At 42.8% G+C, this 17356-nt stretch overlaps 1 protein-coding gene across 1 annotated transcript; it reads right to left on the reverse strand.

Moving 5' to 3' along the window:
• Window positions 1-12495: 12495 nt before the first annotated feature.
• On the reverse strand, window positions 12496-17349 carry si:ch211-12e13.1 (uncharacterized). Its single transcript, XM_063193638.1, has 6 exons — window positions 16954-17349; window positions 15497-15660; window positions 14589-14685; window positions 14074-14216; window positions 13534-13725; window positions 12496-12755 (listed from the first exon to the last, which is right to left on the reverse strand). Exons 1-6 carry the CDS (start codon window positions 17214-17216, stop codon window positions 12496-12498), a joined length of 1119 nt encoding a protein of 372 aa, XP_063049708.1. The 5' UTR covers window positions 17217-17349.
• Window positions 17350-17356: the final 7 nt, after the last annotated feature.

Raw genomic sequence — 17356 nt, forward strand, 5'->3', positions numbered from 1 at the left:
ATATTCATATTATTTTCTCCCACTGAAGGAAAATCAAAAGTTAATTTTAAACTTTTATAATATACAATACATTTTTAAAAATAAATTATATTAACGAACTCAGGAAGAGACTTAGTGCATATTGTGGCAAGTTTAACATGAAAACAACTGAAAACATTATCCGCTACAATCACGGGGGTGAACACATACAGTTAGGCCCAGGAATATTCGGCCATCGGCACACTTTCCATCATTTCGGTTCTATACACCACTTGTAGAGAGTTACTTGTGCACAATCCCTGGTGCTGAACAAAAAGATTCTATACACCACCCCAATGGATTTGAAATTAAACAAACAAGATGTAGTCTAGTAGGCCTATAACTTTAGACTTTCTGCATTAATTTCAGGGTATTTACATCCAAATCAGGTGAACTGTGTAGGAATTACAACAGTTTCTATACAGTATGTGCTTCCCATTTTTAAGGGACCAAAACTAATTGGACAAACTAACATTTATACATCAAACTTTCACTTTTTAATATTTGGTCAGTCAATTGCAGCCTGAAATCTGTAATGCACAGACACCATTGGACACTGGACTTTATCCCTGGTGATTCTGTGGCGGTCTTCATTTCCTGCTTACTCTCAGGCTATTTTCCCCTCAGGTTTCTCTCCAGCAAGTGAAATGCGGTGGGCTATAGAGCCAAAAGGATGAACATTATGGCTTAAAGTAATACTGTACCATTTTTGGAAATAAGCTTATTTTACACCTCCCCTTGAGTTTGATTATAGGGTTTTACCGTTCCCTACTTTCAAACGTTCTCTATGTATGGCATTGCAAATTTTACATCCAAACTAGCAATTTAACATTGAGTCCTATGAGACCAGCTGGCGGCTAAGTGGTCTCATAGAACTCAATATTAACTGCTGGCTTGGAGGTAAAATTTGCACTGCCATCCCCAGAGGACGGTTGAAAGTATAGGAAAACGTTAAAACCCTATTATCTAACTCAAGGGAAGACGTAAAATAAGCTGATTTCCAAAAATGGGACAGTATCACTTTAAGTCCAAATACAGCCTGTCACAGATTTCACCTTTCTGCAGATTTGTAAGTGTATCTTTTCATATCTTTGCTGTGTACAACTTACTATATAGCCTCTTCAATGTTCTTGTTCACTCAAAATAAGTTGAAATACAGCCATTAATGTCTCTAAATGTACCTCACAAAAGTGAGTACACTATGTTAAAATCCCTTTCAGACAATCCTGATCTGCTTCAGACACATCTCTTAGTGCAAAACACTTTTTACCACCATATATGCTTGACACCATCTAAAGCCAATTTGTTTATCTTGGTCTCATTGGACGCAAACAGAGTAAGGATACGGATTGTTAGAATTATGTTGTGTGTGGTCTGATCACACCAAGATAAACGAATTAGTTTTAAATGGTGTGTGGTGGTAAAAAGTCAGTTGGACCGACATGGTTTAGGGCTGCATGAATGCTGTCAACATTGGAAAGCTGAATTTCAACAAAAGAATCATGCATGGCAACATGAACAGTGACTACCGAAGCAGATCTTGATTCTCTCGATGGGCAGCGTAGGGTGTACTCACTTTTGTGAGGTACATTTTGAGACATTAATGGCTGTATTTCAAATTATTTTGCGTGAACAATAAATTGAAGCGGCTAAATAAGTTGTATGCTGCCTACGACTCGTGTCAAATTGTGTATTTATGCTGTCCCATGAACAGGGTTGGGGAGTAACGGATTACATGTAACGGCGTTACGGTAAAAGAATACAAAATCAATGTAATTGTAATCCGTTACATTACAAGCAAAAAAATATGTATTCAGATTACAGTTACATTCAGTGGGAATGGGGATTACTTAACATGATTTCAATTCTTGCGAAATTGCGTCTTTGGTCCCTTTTATTTATTTAATTATTATATTAACTGATTTATTTATTCATTTATTGTTATGCCGCGGCTTGTATGTTGTGATTTTTGGTTTTTCGCCGGAATCATCACCTGTTACGTAATGACGACAGTGACAGTAGCATTCCTGACCGACCTACGTTCTCTCAGCCTTGCTTCCCTTCCCTGCTGGTGGGAGTGTTCAATAGTTCGTTGTCGTTGCACTGTCAATGAGGATGGCTGTGGGGGCAGCCATTGTGTACATAGTTCAACCTGGTTAGGGGTTGGGTGTGGGGTGTGCCTTTGTTGATTTTGTATATAGCTGTTATTTTTTTTTTCAATAAATTGAACTGTGGTCAGGACTTGCTGTGTGTACTTTAATTGACAAACTAAGCCTAAGTAAGCTTTCCTCAATTTATTTTAAGTCATTGTAAGTGTTTGGGGGGAAAAAGCATGATTCACTTAAGTCATTATAAGTATTTTGGGGGAAAAGTAATCCAAAAGTAATCCAAAAGTAATCCGTTACATTACTTAAATATTGAAGTAATGGGATTACATTACTGAATACATTTTTGAAAGAGTAATTTGTAACTTTACCGGATTACATTTAAAAAGTAACTTCCCCAACCCTGCCCATGAAAAGATATACTTACAAATCTCCAGTTACTCAGTTCTGTGACATACTGTAACTGTAGACCTCCCAAAAAACAGGTTTAAAAGCAAAGTATTAATATGGCCTTGATATACGTATATATCTTCGAATCCTTTTTATCCAATCATCAATATACCTGCCAAGGTCCCGATAGCTCTTAATTATCCTGCTGAAAACAAAAAGACCCAAACCCAATCTAAAAGTGACTCCATAACACAACCAAATAAAACAAATCTGTGTTAATGGTGAATGTGCTAGAAGTACAGTACACAAATATGAGTACATTGATGTGCCTCCTCTGTGTGCAAGAATACTTAAACATGTAGGCCTAAAGAACACATACATCCCCCTCAGGTAATCTGGGTACACGGCCAAAAAGGACTCAGAAATGGGAGCAAAAAAAAAGAGAAAAGTCTGCAACACAAGTGTCCTCCTACAACAGTTTTAAACTGTGACATCTAATGAAGGGCACATGGCCGAAATGTCCCAATTTAAAACTTTTGTGGGTGCACACTGGTGTCAAAACCTAGCGCCTCTGCTCCAGAAACAGTGAAGGATTGTACAGCAATGACAACATCGTCCCTTGAGCTGCTCCTCTCTTGTCCACCAGGAAAGCGATAATACATTATGGCTCTCGTAGCAACTCTGCAAGCCTAACAACCACGTCGAGGCCTAGTGTTTCAGCTCCACCAACAATAAACTGTTCATACGATTGTGCAACAGTGACGGCATCGACCCCTGAAATCCTGTGCGTGCAGAGAGGATGCTCATGTCCAGTACAATTGTTTCCCCATAGATATTGGATTGAATTCAAAACGTTACAGTATTGTCCATCATTGAAGCGGTCAGCAAAGACAGCCACCACCATAGTACTCCCAATATCCAGGAGCACCGAAACAAAGTCACCTTTTCACATCTACTGAGGTCATGGATGACACTCCACAGTTCAATTTGTTGTGAGTGCGAGCTCACTGGTGTCCAGGACAAGTGGTGTATCAGCTCCAACAACACCTAACTGACACCAAAGCGACTTACAGTTATATTTAGGTACAGGGTATTGGTTACAGTCCCTTGGGCCATAAGGGTTGGGTGCCTTGCTGCTCAAGGACACTGCAGTCATGGATGAAATGGGATTCAAACATGAAATCTTCCAATTCCAAGACTGATTACCTCACCTCAACTCTGGGAACGCTGAACTCTTCATACGATTGTGCAGAGATGACAGCTTCTGACCTTTTTGATCTCGTCCGTGGGGGGAACAAACCCATGATTAAAGTCACTACATCACTGTGGTCCAACCAAAGTTTTAAATTGTGCTCTCTGTAAAGATCATGCCTCAACCATCACTTTGGGGACTTGCTTATCTCTAACCCCCAAATGCTAAACGATGTTCATGAGTGCAGCTACAACAGCAGCAACTGGTCTTGGTTTCAACAGTGAAGTGAACAAAAGTCTGGAACAAAGTCCCCAATACCTCTATGGGCCGACAATAGTTTTCACTCTCTGGATGTCATATCATGCCTCAAACATCACCATGCAGCCTCTTGTTTCTTGTCCAAAACACTGAGCTGTTCATTCGTACGATGGTGCAGCAATGACAGCAACGACCCTTTTTTAATCTCGACCGTGGGGTGGAACCAAAAGCTAGGAACAGTCACCTGTACCTGTGGCTCAACAAAGTTCATGCCTGAAAGGTCAATGTGGGGCCTTTTGTCTCTTCAACAAAAGAGGAAACGGTCTCTGCAGCAGCCCTTCTGAATCTTAACAGTGGCAGATAGAATACAGGAACAAAGTCACCAATACCACTGTGGTCCAACAAAAGTTCTAAATCTCTGAATCTCTCTTAAAATGATGCCTCAAACATCACTCTGGGGCCTTTTGTCTTCTCCGAACCCTTACACTGTTCATTCATAAGATCTTGCAGCAATGACAGGAGCGGCCCTTCTTGATTTCGTCCACGGGGGGAAACAAAGTCAGTAACTTTTTAAGTCACCAGTACCACTGTGGTGCGATCTCTGGAGGAGCCCTTCGTCTCATGTCCAAAACATCAGACCGTTCATACGATGGTGCAGCAGTGGCAGCAGCGGCCCTTCTTGATCTCGACGGTGGCGGGCGGCAGAGGCGTCTCCTCGTCCACGGCCAGCAGGCTCTCCTTGCAGCAGAGCGAGGACGAGGCCGTGGAGCCCGAGCGCAGCCGGCCGCACACCAGCTCCGCCGCGTTGCCGTCCATCAGGGAGGCGTCCGTCACCGTCTTCTCGCGAAGGGACATGTCGTCGTCCTCGTCGATCAGCACCACCTCCGTCTTCACGTCCTCCGGCTCCACCTCCACCTCCACTGCCACACAGGACAAAAATACCAGTGTTAAGATGGGATAAGATGGGAGACCATACTATAGCCAAGTGACTCTCAACCTTTTTTGAACAAATGCCCCCTTGACCTTATTGTAAGCCTACCGACACCCCTTTGGCCTCATCATAAGCCTGCCAATAACCCATTAAGTACAATAGACTAATGCAATTAGCAAAAGAGTTGGTAGAGCGCTACTAGTGTCCCTCAAAACCCCTTAAATAAAGCCCCTTAAATTAAGTTTTTTTTTTTTTACTACATTATCCAACTGAGGTGTCTGGACCAAGGATTTTTTTCCTTCTGTCTTTTTAGACTAATGCAATTATTATTGTTTTTATTTATTTATTTATCATTATTTTTTAATTATTATTATTATTATTTTTTTATACTATTGTCTATCATACTATTGTAAACCCTAATTACAACTTATTACCGCTCACCTTTCAGATGTTATCTTCTCGACAACCCCCAAGGGCTCCCTAACGCCCCCTGGGGGGCTAGCGTTGAGAAACAGCCCTTTCATGTAGATGGGATCGACGGTGATCCCATTCAATGTTTGCTAAACTGTTAACTGAATCATAACAACATTGCTACTATACAGTATGACATTCCAAAAAGTCTTAAGTAACAGATTAAAGCTGCAGCTGCAAGTTTTCCTGTTGACATATGTGAAGGCTCGATTCTGGGATTTTGGACAGAACACCCAAGGTGGAAAAGAGCTAAATCTGTTGGTGCTACGTGCACATAGGTCTAATTCCCAATTTTAGCTGGAGCGATACAGACATATTCACCTTCCTGTCCCATACCTCCAAAATGCCAAGCAAGTTGTGTCATTGGGCAGCTACCCACACTCCAGGACCCAAACCTCTTTGGTTAAGCTAACCAAGGGACTGCTGAAATGTTGTAAACAAGACTACAGCCTTTAGCGGGAGCAAGAGAACTCGTCTTTTTTCATAATGGGCTATTTCATGTGGTACACCCATGACAATTTAACATAATATGACTAAAAACAGGTTGCTGACTTCCACGTTAAGACATGGCCATTACCATTTAGCATTTTGGTGACAATACGGTTATAACAGCATGAAAGGGTTTAATGTGTTTCCCCAGAAATTTGGCTGGCATTACACTTCTCCACAATCCACATATGGAGACATTAAAACAGTATAATAGTGTCAAAATAGTGTAAAAAAATAGTGTTTATTGTACTCCTTAGTCTGTGTAACTTTGTTATTCTTACTCAATACTGTGTTAATATTAAGAGCTGTAGAGTTGAAATTACTCTGGCCATCAGCAGAATTCTACACTGACCTTTGACTCCATTGTTAGAGCGCCACAATATGGCTCTCCACAGTGTTGTAAATACTCTATCTGGATTTATAGAAGTTTACACAGTTAAAAATGCAGTGTTAATCCAAAACTTAGAGAGTATCCTGGGATCAAATACACTTTAGAACAGTGATTCTCAACCTTTTTTCAACAAACGCCCCTTTGACCTCATCATAAGCATCTAAACGCCCCCTTGACCTCATCATAAGCCTGTCAGCGGCCCCCTTAGTATTAAAAAATAAAATAGACCCCCACAAATGGGAACTAAACCCCGCTCCCATTCATTTGTATCCTTCTGAACGCCCCCCCCAGGGTTTCCCAATGCCTCCAGGGGGGCTGTAGAGCCCCCATTGAGAATCACTGCTCTAAAACACATTAGAGAACTCTGAGTGTTGAATTAACACTGCAAACTTTACAGTGTACTCTGAAATATGAACACCCCATGTGTATGTTGTTTCATACTGTGCATGGTGGTGGTCTGCGCGTCTGAGTCGTCCCCCTTCTGCCAGTCCAGGAAGGACAGAGAAGACGACTTGTCCGCGGAGATCAGGTCTCGTTCCTCGGTCGTGACATCGTCCTCCGCTCCGCTCCAGAACCCTCCTCCTCCTCCTCCTCCTCTGCTAGTGCTGGTGCTGGTGACCCCCTGGGCTCGGGGCTCACTGCACGTGGTGGTGCTGGTGCTGGCGGTAGTGTGACCCACTGGACCGGATGCTGGACCTGTGGCCGATGACTCGCGGTGGGCAGCGGCGGCGGCGGCCTCCTCGTCCCTCACATCTGATGTTGCTGGCGCTCGTGGTGGGGGCGGCGCCGTGGCACCGTTGGTGGCGACGGCGAGAGGTGACGGTGGCATGGTCTTCACCTGACCGTCCTTGTCCTGCTTATCCTTGTCCTTCTCCTGTTCCTGTGGCTGCTTTTTGTCTTTCTGCTCACCTTCACGCGTCGTCGTCGTCGTCTCTTTGCCTGCTGTGCTGGAGGCTTCTGCAGGGTATTCCTGGTAGATTACCTTCCCCCTGACCTGATAAAGCGTTGCGGTCCTCTGTCCCACTTCCCCACCATGACCCACAGCAGTCGTGGTAGTGGCGGCGGCAGCAGAGACGGTTGTCACTTTCTGCGTCTTTGCGCTGTCCGCTGTCTTCACTTCTCCTTGGAACACACACACCGAGGGGGAGAGAGAGAGAGAGGGAGAGAGAGACAGATGGAGAGAGAGAGAGAGAGAGAGAGAGAGAGAGAGAGAGAGAGAGAGAGAGAGAGAGAGAGAGAGAGAGAGAGAGGTTCAGAAAGGAAATCAAATAGCTGTCATGAGCACTCAACAGGGATAAATGATCTACTATCCAGTCACCCGTGTTAGAAAAGGAATGTGACAGGATTTATTTTACTTTCTTAACCTGGGACTGACACTTCTGAGCTAATCATTCGGTTTGGCTACACCATCTGTGGTGGTTAAACTTACTTGACTTGTCTTCTGAGACCATTTTTCAGTCCTCCTAAACAGGGCCTTGCTGTCGATATTATAGAGTCTGCAGAGCGTCACATCTGTGGAAACCAACAATTACTGCTAATTTAGTTTATCTCTATCTAGCTAGATCATAGACATCAGCCACTGGGGCACAAGGTAACAAAACCACACTCTTAATTTAGTTTGTATCTAGAAGCTACCTGGACTTCTTCAGCTACTGAGAATGACCGCAAAAATGAACACAATGCGGAAGACAGCAGGGCTGGACTGGTAATCTGGCATATAGGGCATTTTCCCAGTGGGCCGACAGTCCTCAGGGGTCGATGCTGTTGTTGTTTTGTCATTGCTCCATCATCAATATAACCAGCCAGTCAGGATATGAAAGTGGCCTGTGAATGTGTTAGGGTAGCCTGATTATCATTGACGTTCAAATCTCTTCGAGACTTGGTACAATTATAATTTCTCAAACGCCATGATTGACCCCTCTCCCTTGGTTTGCTTATGGTTGTTTGTTTCCCGACAATGTGAAAGGAGTTCCCGTATTTTTAGGAACTCAGAAAGTACTTGTATGTATTGCTCTTGACCTGACTAGTCACAACGGCGAAGATGCTGGCTAGTGTTGGGGGCCAAACAATGCCAAAAATGCCCGGGTGTTTTTTAGGTGCCAGTCCAGGGGAGCATTTCTCAAAAGCATAGTTGCTAACCACGGTAGCTGCTTTGTGGATTGCAATGCAATTTCCCATTGGCAACTACCCAAGTTGCTAACTGCTAATAACTACGCCTTTGAGAAATGCACCCCAGCCCTGGAAGACAGTATAAGCTGCCTGGCAGAAGACACGAGGCACAAGGCACACGGCTGGATCTATTCAGGGGGAACAAATCAGGCAGTGCACTTTTACTAAACAAAAATAGCCCCGAATCCCGCGGAGACTTCATATTTCAGTTCAAGGTGACAAAGAAGCTGAGCGTGGGAGAAACTACTCTGCAGTGTAAGACACACTTTGCCAAATCACCAACATTGACATTTGAAGTTGTTTAAATCAAATCTGCATTTTGTTACTCTGTGTTGTGCAGTACTCAAAACGCAGCTGTGTTGAGAGAAGTGATCATCTATCTTGGAGCCAAAATCAGAAAATAAGGGTAAATCTGAAAAAACACAACGGCAGCGTTTCCCAGTATCCCTACAGTGCGCTCTCTGTGTGACCTAAATCTTTAAACTGCTCCTCTTCTGTGCGTGCACAACTCAGAGAGGATCCTTGTGTTTCAGCATCCGGAGAGCCATGCCGAGAGCTGGCATATACACGCACTCATCATAAGAAATAAAGCACAAGCAGTAATACCGTAGCCTACAGCTGTAGTAGGTAGTGTCTCTCTCTCCACGCCTCACAGCCGTTCCCTCACACACATGACTTGGCCCACATAGTGACAGATTCAGAACTCGATGAATGAATAATAACTGCAAAATGTTGAGCTGAAACATACACCTTATTTACAAATCTACATGCAGGGACAAGTATGGTTAGACAAAGAACAGAACAGAGAAGCACAGAAGTGTGGTTAGAGACAGAACCAGACAGAACAGATTCTAGAAATGTCTTGATATTCTGATCACATTAATACCTCAAAGCAAAATGAAACATGTCACATTGTATTTACCACATAATGCAATCAGAGAAATAAAATACAATTTGAAAATTCTTCGTATTGCTTCTTCATATGTTATTGTACAAGTAAAAACACATAGAAGAGATGATTAGAATTAAAGAGTCTTTGCACATATGTATTGCGACTACACTCTAACACTGCTAGTGATACTGCCTATGAGAAGTCATTTACCTTTCATTGGCTGAAACTGCTAGTGTGCACATCAGCCTCGAATCACTTGGCATGAAGTTCCGGTTCCATAACACGAGCAAAAGGCAGATGCACCTTCTTGGACCACTATGACAATACAGTTGAAAAGGCCATAGTTAATAACAGTCGATTACAAAATCAGAATGGCACAACATTTTTTAACCTCAACAACCATGAAGACAGATCACCATTGCCATTATTTGCATTCCCTCCATGCATTATTACACACTACACATACAAAAATGTTAACGTGTACATTATCAAAGATGACATATAATTTAAGTTACTTACCTGATGTATAGTTAAGAATCACAGGCGCACCACAGTATTGACTTGGTTAAGAAGGGGGGTACAAACAGTTCTTGAATTATTCCAAAGTTTGGTCAGCAGCCAACGCTGTTGGCACAGTAAGAGCTTGCAAAAAGACAGAAAGCAGTGACTGAGAGAGAGAGAGAAGATAGTATGACAAACACTCACAAGCTTGTGCGGTCCATGTAAAATCCAGCATGCAATTCGGTGCCGTCTATGGTCTAACATGAGAGTGTGTGCCTTTAGGTATGCTTGGCTTGGTAGATGGAGAAGGCTGAAAGTAACTGCACAACACTCAGGGAGAGTGCTAGAAAAAAAAACGAGTACCTCAGTGCAATGACCCACATAGCTAAAGCACTCACTTACAGCCGTGGTTGTTTTTGTTGCTGTACAACTGTCCAATGTATAAAATATTATAACTGGTTATAAACGGTAATAGTTAAAACCTTGTCCTTTTCCTTATTTATGTAAATTGAAGGAGCTCTTTTGTACTTAGTGCGTTAAGACATGACTCCTGTTACAAGTTTGTTGTTACCAGAATGGCAATGACCAAGTCATAATGCATTTATAGAGACTCTGTGTGATGTGGATAACTGTGGTAGTACAGGTTTCTCCAATTGGTAGAGAGGCATTCCACTGGTGAAACAGTTTGCATTATTTTTTTCTGTCATTACAAATGAGCAGAATTTAACATTAATAACTTGCCCCATTAATCCACCCCAATTCATTCAGACAACTCAATGAGGATTTTGCTTTTATCAGGAAAATACAAAAACAAATAAAACAAATAATGAACTTCCCATGACCATCTCCTGTCCTCCTGACTGTCTGTAAAGTACAGTAGCTTACTGTGATAACAGGGGTTAGTGTGTGTGATCATTGTCTATTCAGACCGTGACGACAAAGGAACAGGCCCCACGTCTGTGAAAGCTTGCTGCATCTGAATGTAGCGTTAAATAAATAATACGCATGAAAGACTTCCACATACATGTGCACCACCGAGACCACGAATGGGAAGTTCAACATGAAATATTGAACAGTCCCTTTCTTATCCGATTGGGAACCTCCATGCATTTTTTCCGCTTGAATCCTGGCTGTGCTCCACTGCCTGGTGTTGTGTCGATTTGAGCTACCCGTCAAGCTGGGCTACACCGCCAAGCCATTCCAATGCACTGCAGTTGTACCCCTAGGGCAGTGGTGAGGAATCTGTCTCGAGGGCCGTTTACTGACGGCCCTTCAGGCTGTTTTATCCGGCCCCAAATATCAGTTTAAGGTGAAGCAGCTTGACATGACATATGACATACCGTTATTTTGTAAAGGAATCTTAGACAACATTTGCAATACAATTAAGTTGCACTCAGGGCACCTTAGGTCACCTAGAGAAGGTTGGGTCTGTTTTAAAGGTGGCTACCTTCAATATTGGCCTGAGGTGCAGGGGGAAATCCTGGTTTATGTTCATAGTACAGCCCTTAGAGGAATTGTATGGCCCTTGGAGGAATTTGAAGTGGCCCCTCAAATGAAAAACATTCCCCACCCCTGCCCTAGGGATACAAGCTAGGGTTTCGTCTATACTACAGTACTGTATGTGTTCACAGCTTATTGGTAGCTCATCTTGAAAAAGCAGCCCATCTCAACAAAACCCTGGCATCACACTATAGTAGTGTTTCTCATCAGAGGAAGGAGCACTCGGGGGTTGTTGAGAAGGAGACAGTTGAGAGGGGGCAGTGCTTAGTTGCAGTTGGGGTCGCATTAGTCGATTGTATTTTTTAATACTAAGGCGGGGCATTGGCAGGCTCATGATGACGTCAAGGGGGCATTGGGAGGCTTATGATGAGGTCGATGGGGCGTTTGTTCAAAAAAGGTTGAGAACCACTGCACTATAGGAACATGTCTTAAACATACCACCTGCTCCAACACCACCACCACCATGCACCTAACTCAGAAACACAAGTACCCACTTTCCCCTCTTGATGCAGAGCCCTAATATAAAGGAAGTGCTGAATGAATGACACATTGATTTTATCACATATGGAAGTGACAAATCTCTGAGTGTGTCTCTCTGAGTGTTTCTGATGAATGACAGATCTGTAAAAGCAGCTCATACAAACCAGGCCACAATCTCGCCATATGACCAAGGCGCACTAATTTCATCATCCAGCAGATGGCAGTGATACACAAATTTGCTTTACTTACAGAATGATTTATTTCCGAATCCAGTGTTTTTGTATTGGTTGCAAAAACATATAATAACACATTGATTAGGACAAAAAGAGGTGTTTTGTAAAAAAACTAAAAAACAAGTATCTTTAACTCAGTTAACACAGTTTACAAGTGGAATTTCAGTCAACAATGAGGCTCAAGGCATCCACATGATGACTGAGTGATGGTCCAGAGAGCATGAGATGAAGTCTGCAACACCCAGTATAGTATGGGAGCACTGGACATACTGTGGCACATTATTGCACGTCATGCTTCAGTCACACTGTCTGACCAACCTGTCCACTTCCCTCCTCTCCAGTGAAGTCAGATTGCCTGATCAAGTCTCTTCTCCACTTGTCTCTTATTGTCCTCATTCAAAATCTGTGATCATTTCTTCTCCCCCACTGTACTACTCTCCAACTTCTGATTCTCTGATCAGCTCTCCTCTCCACATCAGCCAGATTCCCCGAGCATCTCTCCAATAAGGTGGCAGATTCCTCTGGCCTCGTCATGGAGCTGAAACCTGTACGCAACGTTCGTGTCCTCTCGTCCGTCCACGTCTTCTCTGCCATTGGCTGCCCAGAAGCGGATTGCAGCTCCCCTACTGGGCAGCACCATGGGGTGTCCAAACTGGACAGACACTCGCAGTGGGGGTCGCACAGCATCAGGCCCTGTAGGTGGGATGAAGGGGAGGGCTGTGATAAGCTGCCAAGCTGCAAACGTATTGTAGGAGTGTTTAAGCTCAAGAAAGCTGTAGTAGCTGTCTTTGAGTACCGTATGTATCAAATACACGCTATAAGATGAAGTATAGGGAAAAAAACACACTCACTAGCTTATTCTCTTACTACAAAGTTAATGCACTTTCAAGCCGATTTGCTTATAACTTTTAAGGAATAGAATAGACTATAAAGTGTTCTTGACAAAGGCCCAAAATAACGGGGGGGAAAACAGAGAGCATTCACTACAGAGTACTTTTGTAACATACATAGTTTTGATGGTGAAAGTGGTATAATATATTGTTATTATACATTGTCATACAGTGCACCAGGATATCCTAATTAGTCAATGAAGGGAAAGGAAAATGAAAGTCCTGTGCCATCATGCGTGACACAAAAGCACCCCATAGCACTCAGTGCAATTAACAAATTTCTATTTAAGCCCAACTTGGCACAACAATTATACTGAAGAAATGACTAAACTTGGTCAGAATAAAGGCATGATAAAAACCACTAGATCATACCGGCAAATATCCCATGTATTTGAATGGACTTTTTTCATCTGATGTCAGACACCTTTAATTCAATGCATTGCAAGCGGGTATAAATTGTGGTGGCATACATCTAATAAACACTTTGGTTTTCTGCCTGAAACCGGTAGTCGTTTACACCTACTTCATTTTGAAACAGAAATTGTTTGACGCCACCATGCAAATTAGGTCGATTAGACCAGCTGCATTAGAATATTAATTTTGAAATAGTCATGATACAATACCTTTGTGCTTCTCGATCTCTGCAAAGCACTGCGACAGCATCCATAGACCGTGAGATGAGGTAAGGCCCACAATGGCCAGTCTGGACGGCAGAACCAGCAGGTTCTTCAGGGAGACATCACAGAAGGCCCAGGCTGCCCTCAGGCCGGCCAGCAACGGGACTTTCACCGTCACAGACTTCATGTCAGTTGCCCCTGTGTGGGACAATATTGTATTCTACATTTTTATCACATTTAGCGGACACTTTTATGCAGACTTAGAAATACAGCGTTAAACCAGAACTGGTGAAAGTCCATGGATGAAAAACTAAACATCATTCAAGCTCCAAAAAGATGCTTGAATTTACTCTCCCAGTTCCATTTATCAGATACAGTGTTACAACTGTGTAATGACATGCAACATTATGCATGTGCACTATATCTTAGGGTTAGGTATGTAGGCTACAGTTTAGTACATAATATTACATGTTGATACAAGTATATTCACTAAAAATACACAGTAAAATAAAGTGTTACCATTTAATGCAACTCTTTAGGACGTACCATCTAAACCAGGGGCGCAAGGCTGATCATGTGGAACTGGTCCCTTTCTCGGGGAGAGCATGGTCACAACACTCTCCCAGATTGGCTGCTCCATTCGCAGAGCCTTGAAGCAGATGTCCACTTCCACGCCACCGTCCACTGGTCTGGACACAGTAAGTCTAGCTGTGTTAATTCAACCACTCACAGAATCAAATCTGACACTTCCAGAATAGGCCATAAAACCCTAATAACAGCTAGACCAACCCGCCAGGCGGAAAATATGCTGTTGGAGTTTGTGTGGTTTACTAGCCTATGTACACTACACACGGTGCATGTATACACAGTAGGGATAATTGAGGCTGGGCTAGGAGTAGCAAAAATCTGTTGTTTAATTGGTATTAAGAGTAAAATTATGGAATAAAACTAAGTACATTGAGTTAAGAATGAACACAGGTGTACATTGTGGTATTAATGGTTAACACAATGAGCTGAATAATCCTGTGTGGTGTAAATTTCAATCCAATGAGACAACTGGCCTGTATTCGGTGACGCCTGCCTGCAGACGGAAAGGGGCTTTCTTCAGCTCATCAATGGGCTCATACTTCCTTAGCGTTTGGCGGACATGGACAAGACCTGTGACCAACAGATAAGGCATCATTATATAATGGATAATATCATTACTATTGTCCCAGATTTGGTCCTACAAAATACAAAAAAAGACAAACAAGCTACAAATATGGGGGTAAAAGAAACTGTGCTAGGGGAAGGACACATGACATTACACTTCCAGGATCATGTTTCTTGACCAAAGCAAATTATATAAATTAGCCACAATGTCTACACAAAGAGAGTCAAAAAGGCATCACGCTCTCACAACAAGGCATCCCAGCCACAGTCTCAGTCTCTGGGCAGTAAAGTTTTAGAGTCTTGATGTATAAAAAGAAGACAATCCGCACCCTTCAGGTCTACTTTGTGAAGCTTTACTTGACTTGCAAGCTTTCGGTCCTTAGACCTTCATCAGACAGACTCTGCCTGATGAAGGTCTAAGGACCGAAAGCTTGCAAGTCAAGTAAAGCTTATTTGCACAAAAATAGACCTGAAGTGTGTGGATTATCTTCTTTTTATACAGAATTTTTTACTGAATCCTGCACCTTCTAAACAGATGAGCGGTGGCCTATCACAACTTAAGAGTCTTGATGTACAAAGTACTACTGGGGCAGTCGTGGCAGAATGGTGAAGGACTTATGGGCTTTAGATCAGAGGGTTGCTGGTTCAAATCCCACACTTCCACTCCCTACCACATGGCTGAGGTGCCCTTGAGCAAGGTACCTATCCCCACACTGTTCCAGGGACTGTAACTAATAACCTGTAAATATCTGCAAGACGCTTTGGATAAAAGTGTCAGCTGTGTGATGTAATGTGATGTACTCTGTTGGAAAACAACCTTGTGGACAGAGTCTGAAGTTACTGGAGGACGTGATCATGGCCAGCAGGCGACAGCAGAGCACATGGCAGAAGGCCAGGGGGACGTCCCTGAAGACACTGTCGGGGTAGTCCCACCCATAGCCCGCTGCCCAGCAATACCATCTCAACTCATCCTCCCTGAGCCTGGGAAAGATTGCAGACATTAGAGTACACTTGACTAGAGATCGAAGAGAAGAGAGAGAGAGAGAGAGAGACAGAGAGAGAGAGAGAGAGAGAGAGAGAGAGAGAGAGAGAGAGAGAGAGAGAGAGAGAGAGCAGGTGGACAAACAGACAGGCAGGGATATTCATAGACCTGGCCAAATCCCATCCAGGTTTGGGCAGGTACAGTATATCACGAAAGTGAATACACCCCTCACAGTTTTTCAGATTTGTGAGTATATCTTTTCATAGGAAAGCATTACAGAAATTTCACTTTGACACAATGATTAGTGACCTTTTAACAACATATTTAACCGCTTAAATTTCTTGTTCACTCAGAAAAAAAACTAAATAAAGCCATTAATGTTTGAACATGTACTCACAAAAGTGAGTACACCCCAGATGAAAATCCGGTAGAGAAGGGGCTGTGTTTGCTAGAATCGTCTCGAAATGAAACAAAATGAAAAGGGATGAAAAGGGAGGTCATCAGTGTGCGTTTCAACCTTTCTTTGCATTGAACTTTTACATTTTGAGTCTGCATCTGGCTTAAATAAATTGGTGTGAGATTTGAATGCAATCCTATGGAGAATATCATGATCTGCTTCAGTAGTCACAGTGCATGTTGACATGCATGTTTCTTTTAGGTGTATTTCATATTACCAATGTTGACAGCATACATGCATCCCCAAACCATGTCAGTCCCACTACCAGGCTTTTGATAGGATACACTATTTTGTAAAAACTCAATTGTTTACCACCACACATGCTTGACACCATCTAAAGTATATTTCTTTATCTTGGTCTGTTCAGATCAAACGACATGGTTCCAGTGATCCATATCCTTGGTCTGTTCATCTCTCTTGAGACCAAGATAAACAAATTGGCTTTAGATGTTGTCAAGCATGTATGGTGGTAAACAAGTGAGTTTTACAAAAAAAAGTGTACCCTCTCAATAGCCAAGCATGGTAGTGTGGCTCTGACATGGTTTGGGAATGCATGGATGCTGTCAACATTGGCAACAATAGTTAAACTTAGGGAGTAGGCCTAGGCTAAGTTTTGGGATCAGAGTTGGGCCTACTAGACTTAGTGCGTGTGTGTTGACAGTTGACAGGACGGGACAGAACTAGGAAGATATAGCCTGAGGAATCCCAATATGCTTTGCACAATCATTCCGATCAGAAAGACAAAAGAAAGGCATCGAGCTTGGGATTTCTCTGGAGTGAATTAGGAAAAGGAAGACAGTAGGCCTACACCATTGCAGGGAGAGTGAAGAATTACCTGCAGGTGAGAATAGTAAACGTGGGGTTGACATTCTTGTCGCCGACAGGATACAGCTGACCTCTTATTTTACGAAAAGCTTGGAATTTATATCTCACATAAAGGTAGAGATAACATGGAAGACTTCTTCTGGACTCAAAAACAACACATTTGCCTCGTCTGCATGTGTCATACAAACTAGAACACACTGCGTAAAGCCCATATGCGGGCACAGCCAGGTAGAGCAATTGCATACAGTGATCCATGTTTACATAATTGCTCATACTCGTGCAGCCTACACAAGCGTGTGGTAAATTAATGACCGCATTTTTTCTTGACGGAACTGACAGAATGGACTTGGTATAGCTCAATGCTTCCAAAAAGTGCTATTTTTGTTAAACAACGTGCCTCCTTAAAACATCAA

Source organism: Engraulis encrasicolus, chromosome 3 (genome assembly GCF_034702125.1).
Source record: "Engraulis encrasicolus isolate BLACKSEA-1 chromosome 3, IST_EnEncr_1.0, whole genome shotgun sequence".
NCBI classification, from domain to species: Eukaryota; Metazoa; Chordata; class Actinopteri; order Clupeiformes; family Engraulidae; genus Engraulis; species Engraulis encrasicolus.

What these genes read in the sequence shown, in the direction of transcription:
- si:ch211-12e13.1 (XM_063193638.1), bottom strand. Translation starts at nt 17,216, where the DNA reads ATGAGCAATTATGTAAACATGGATCACTGTATGCAATTGCTCTACCTG. An exon ending in CTTCAGACTCTGTCCACAAG is followed by an intron (nt 14,686 to 15,496) that starts GTTGTTTTCCAA and finishes TGTTGGTCACAG; the next exon opens with GTCTTGTCCATGTCCGCCAA. An exon ending in TTGCGCCCCTGGTTTAGATG is followed by an intron (nt 13,726 to 14,073) that starts GTACGTCCTAAA and finishes TGTCCCACACAG; the next exon opens with GGGCAACTGACATGAAGTCT.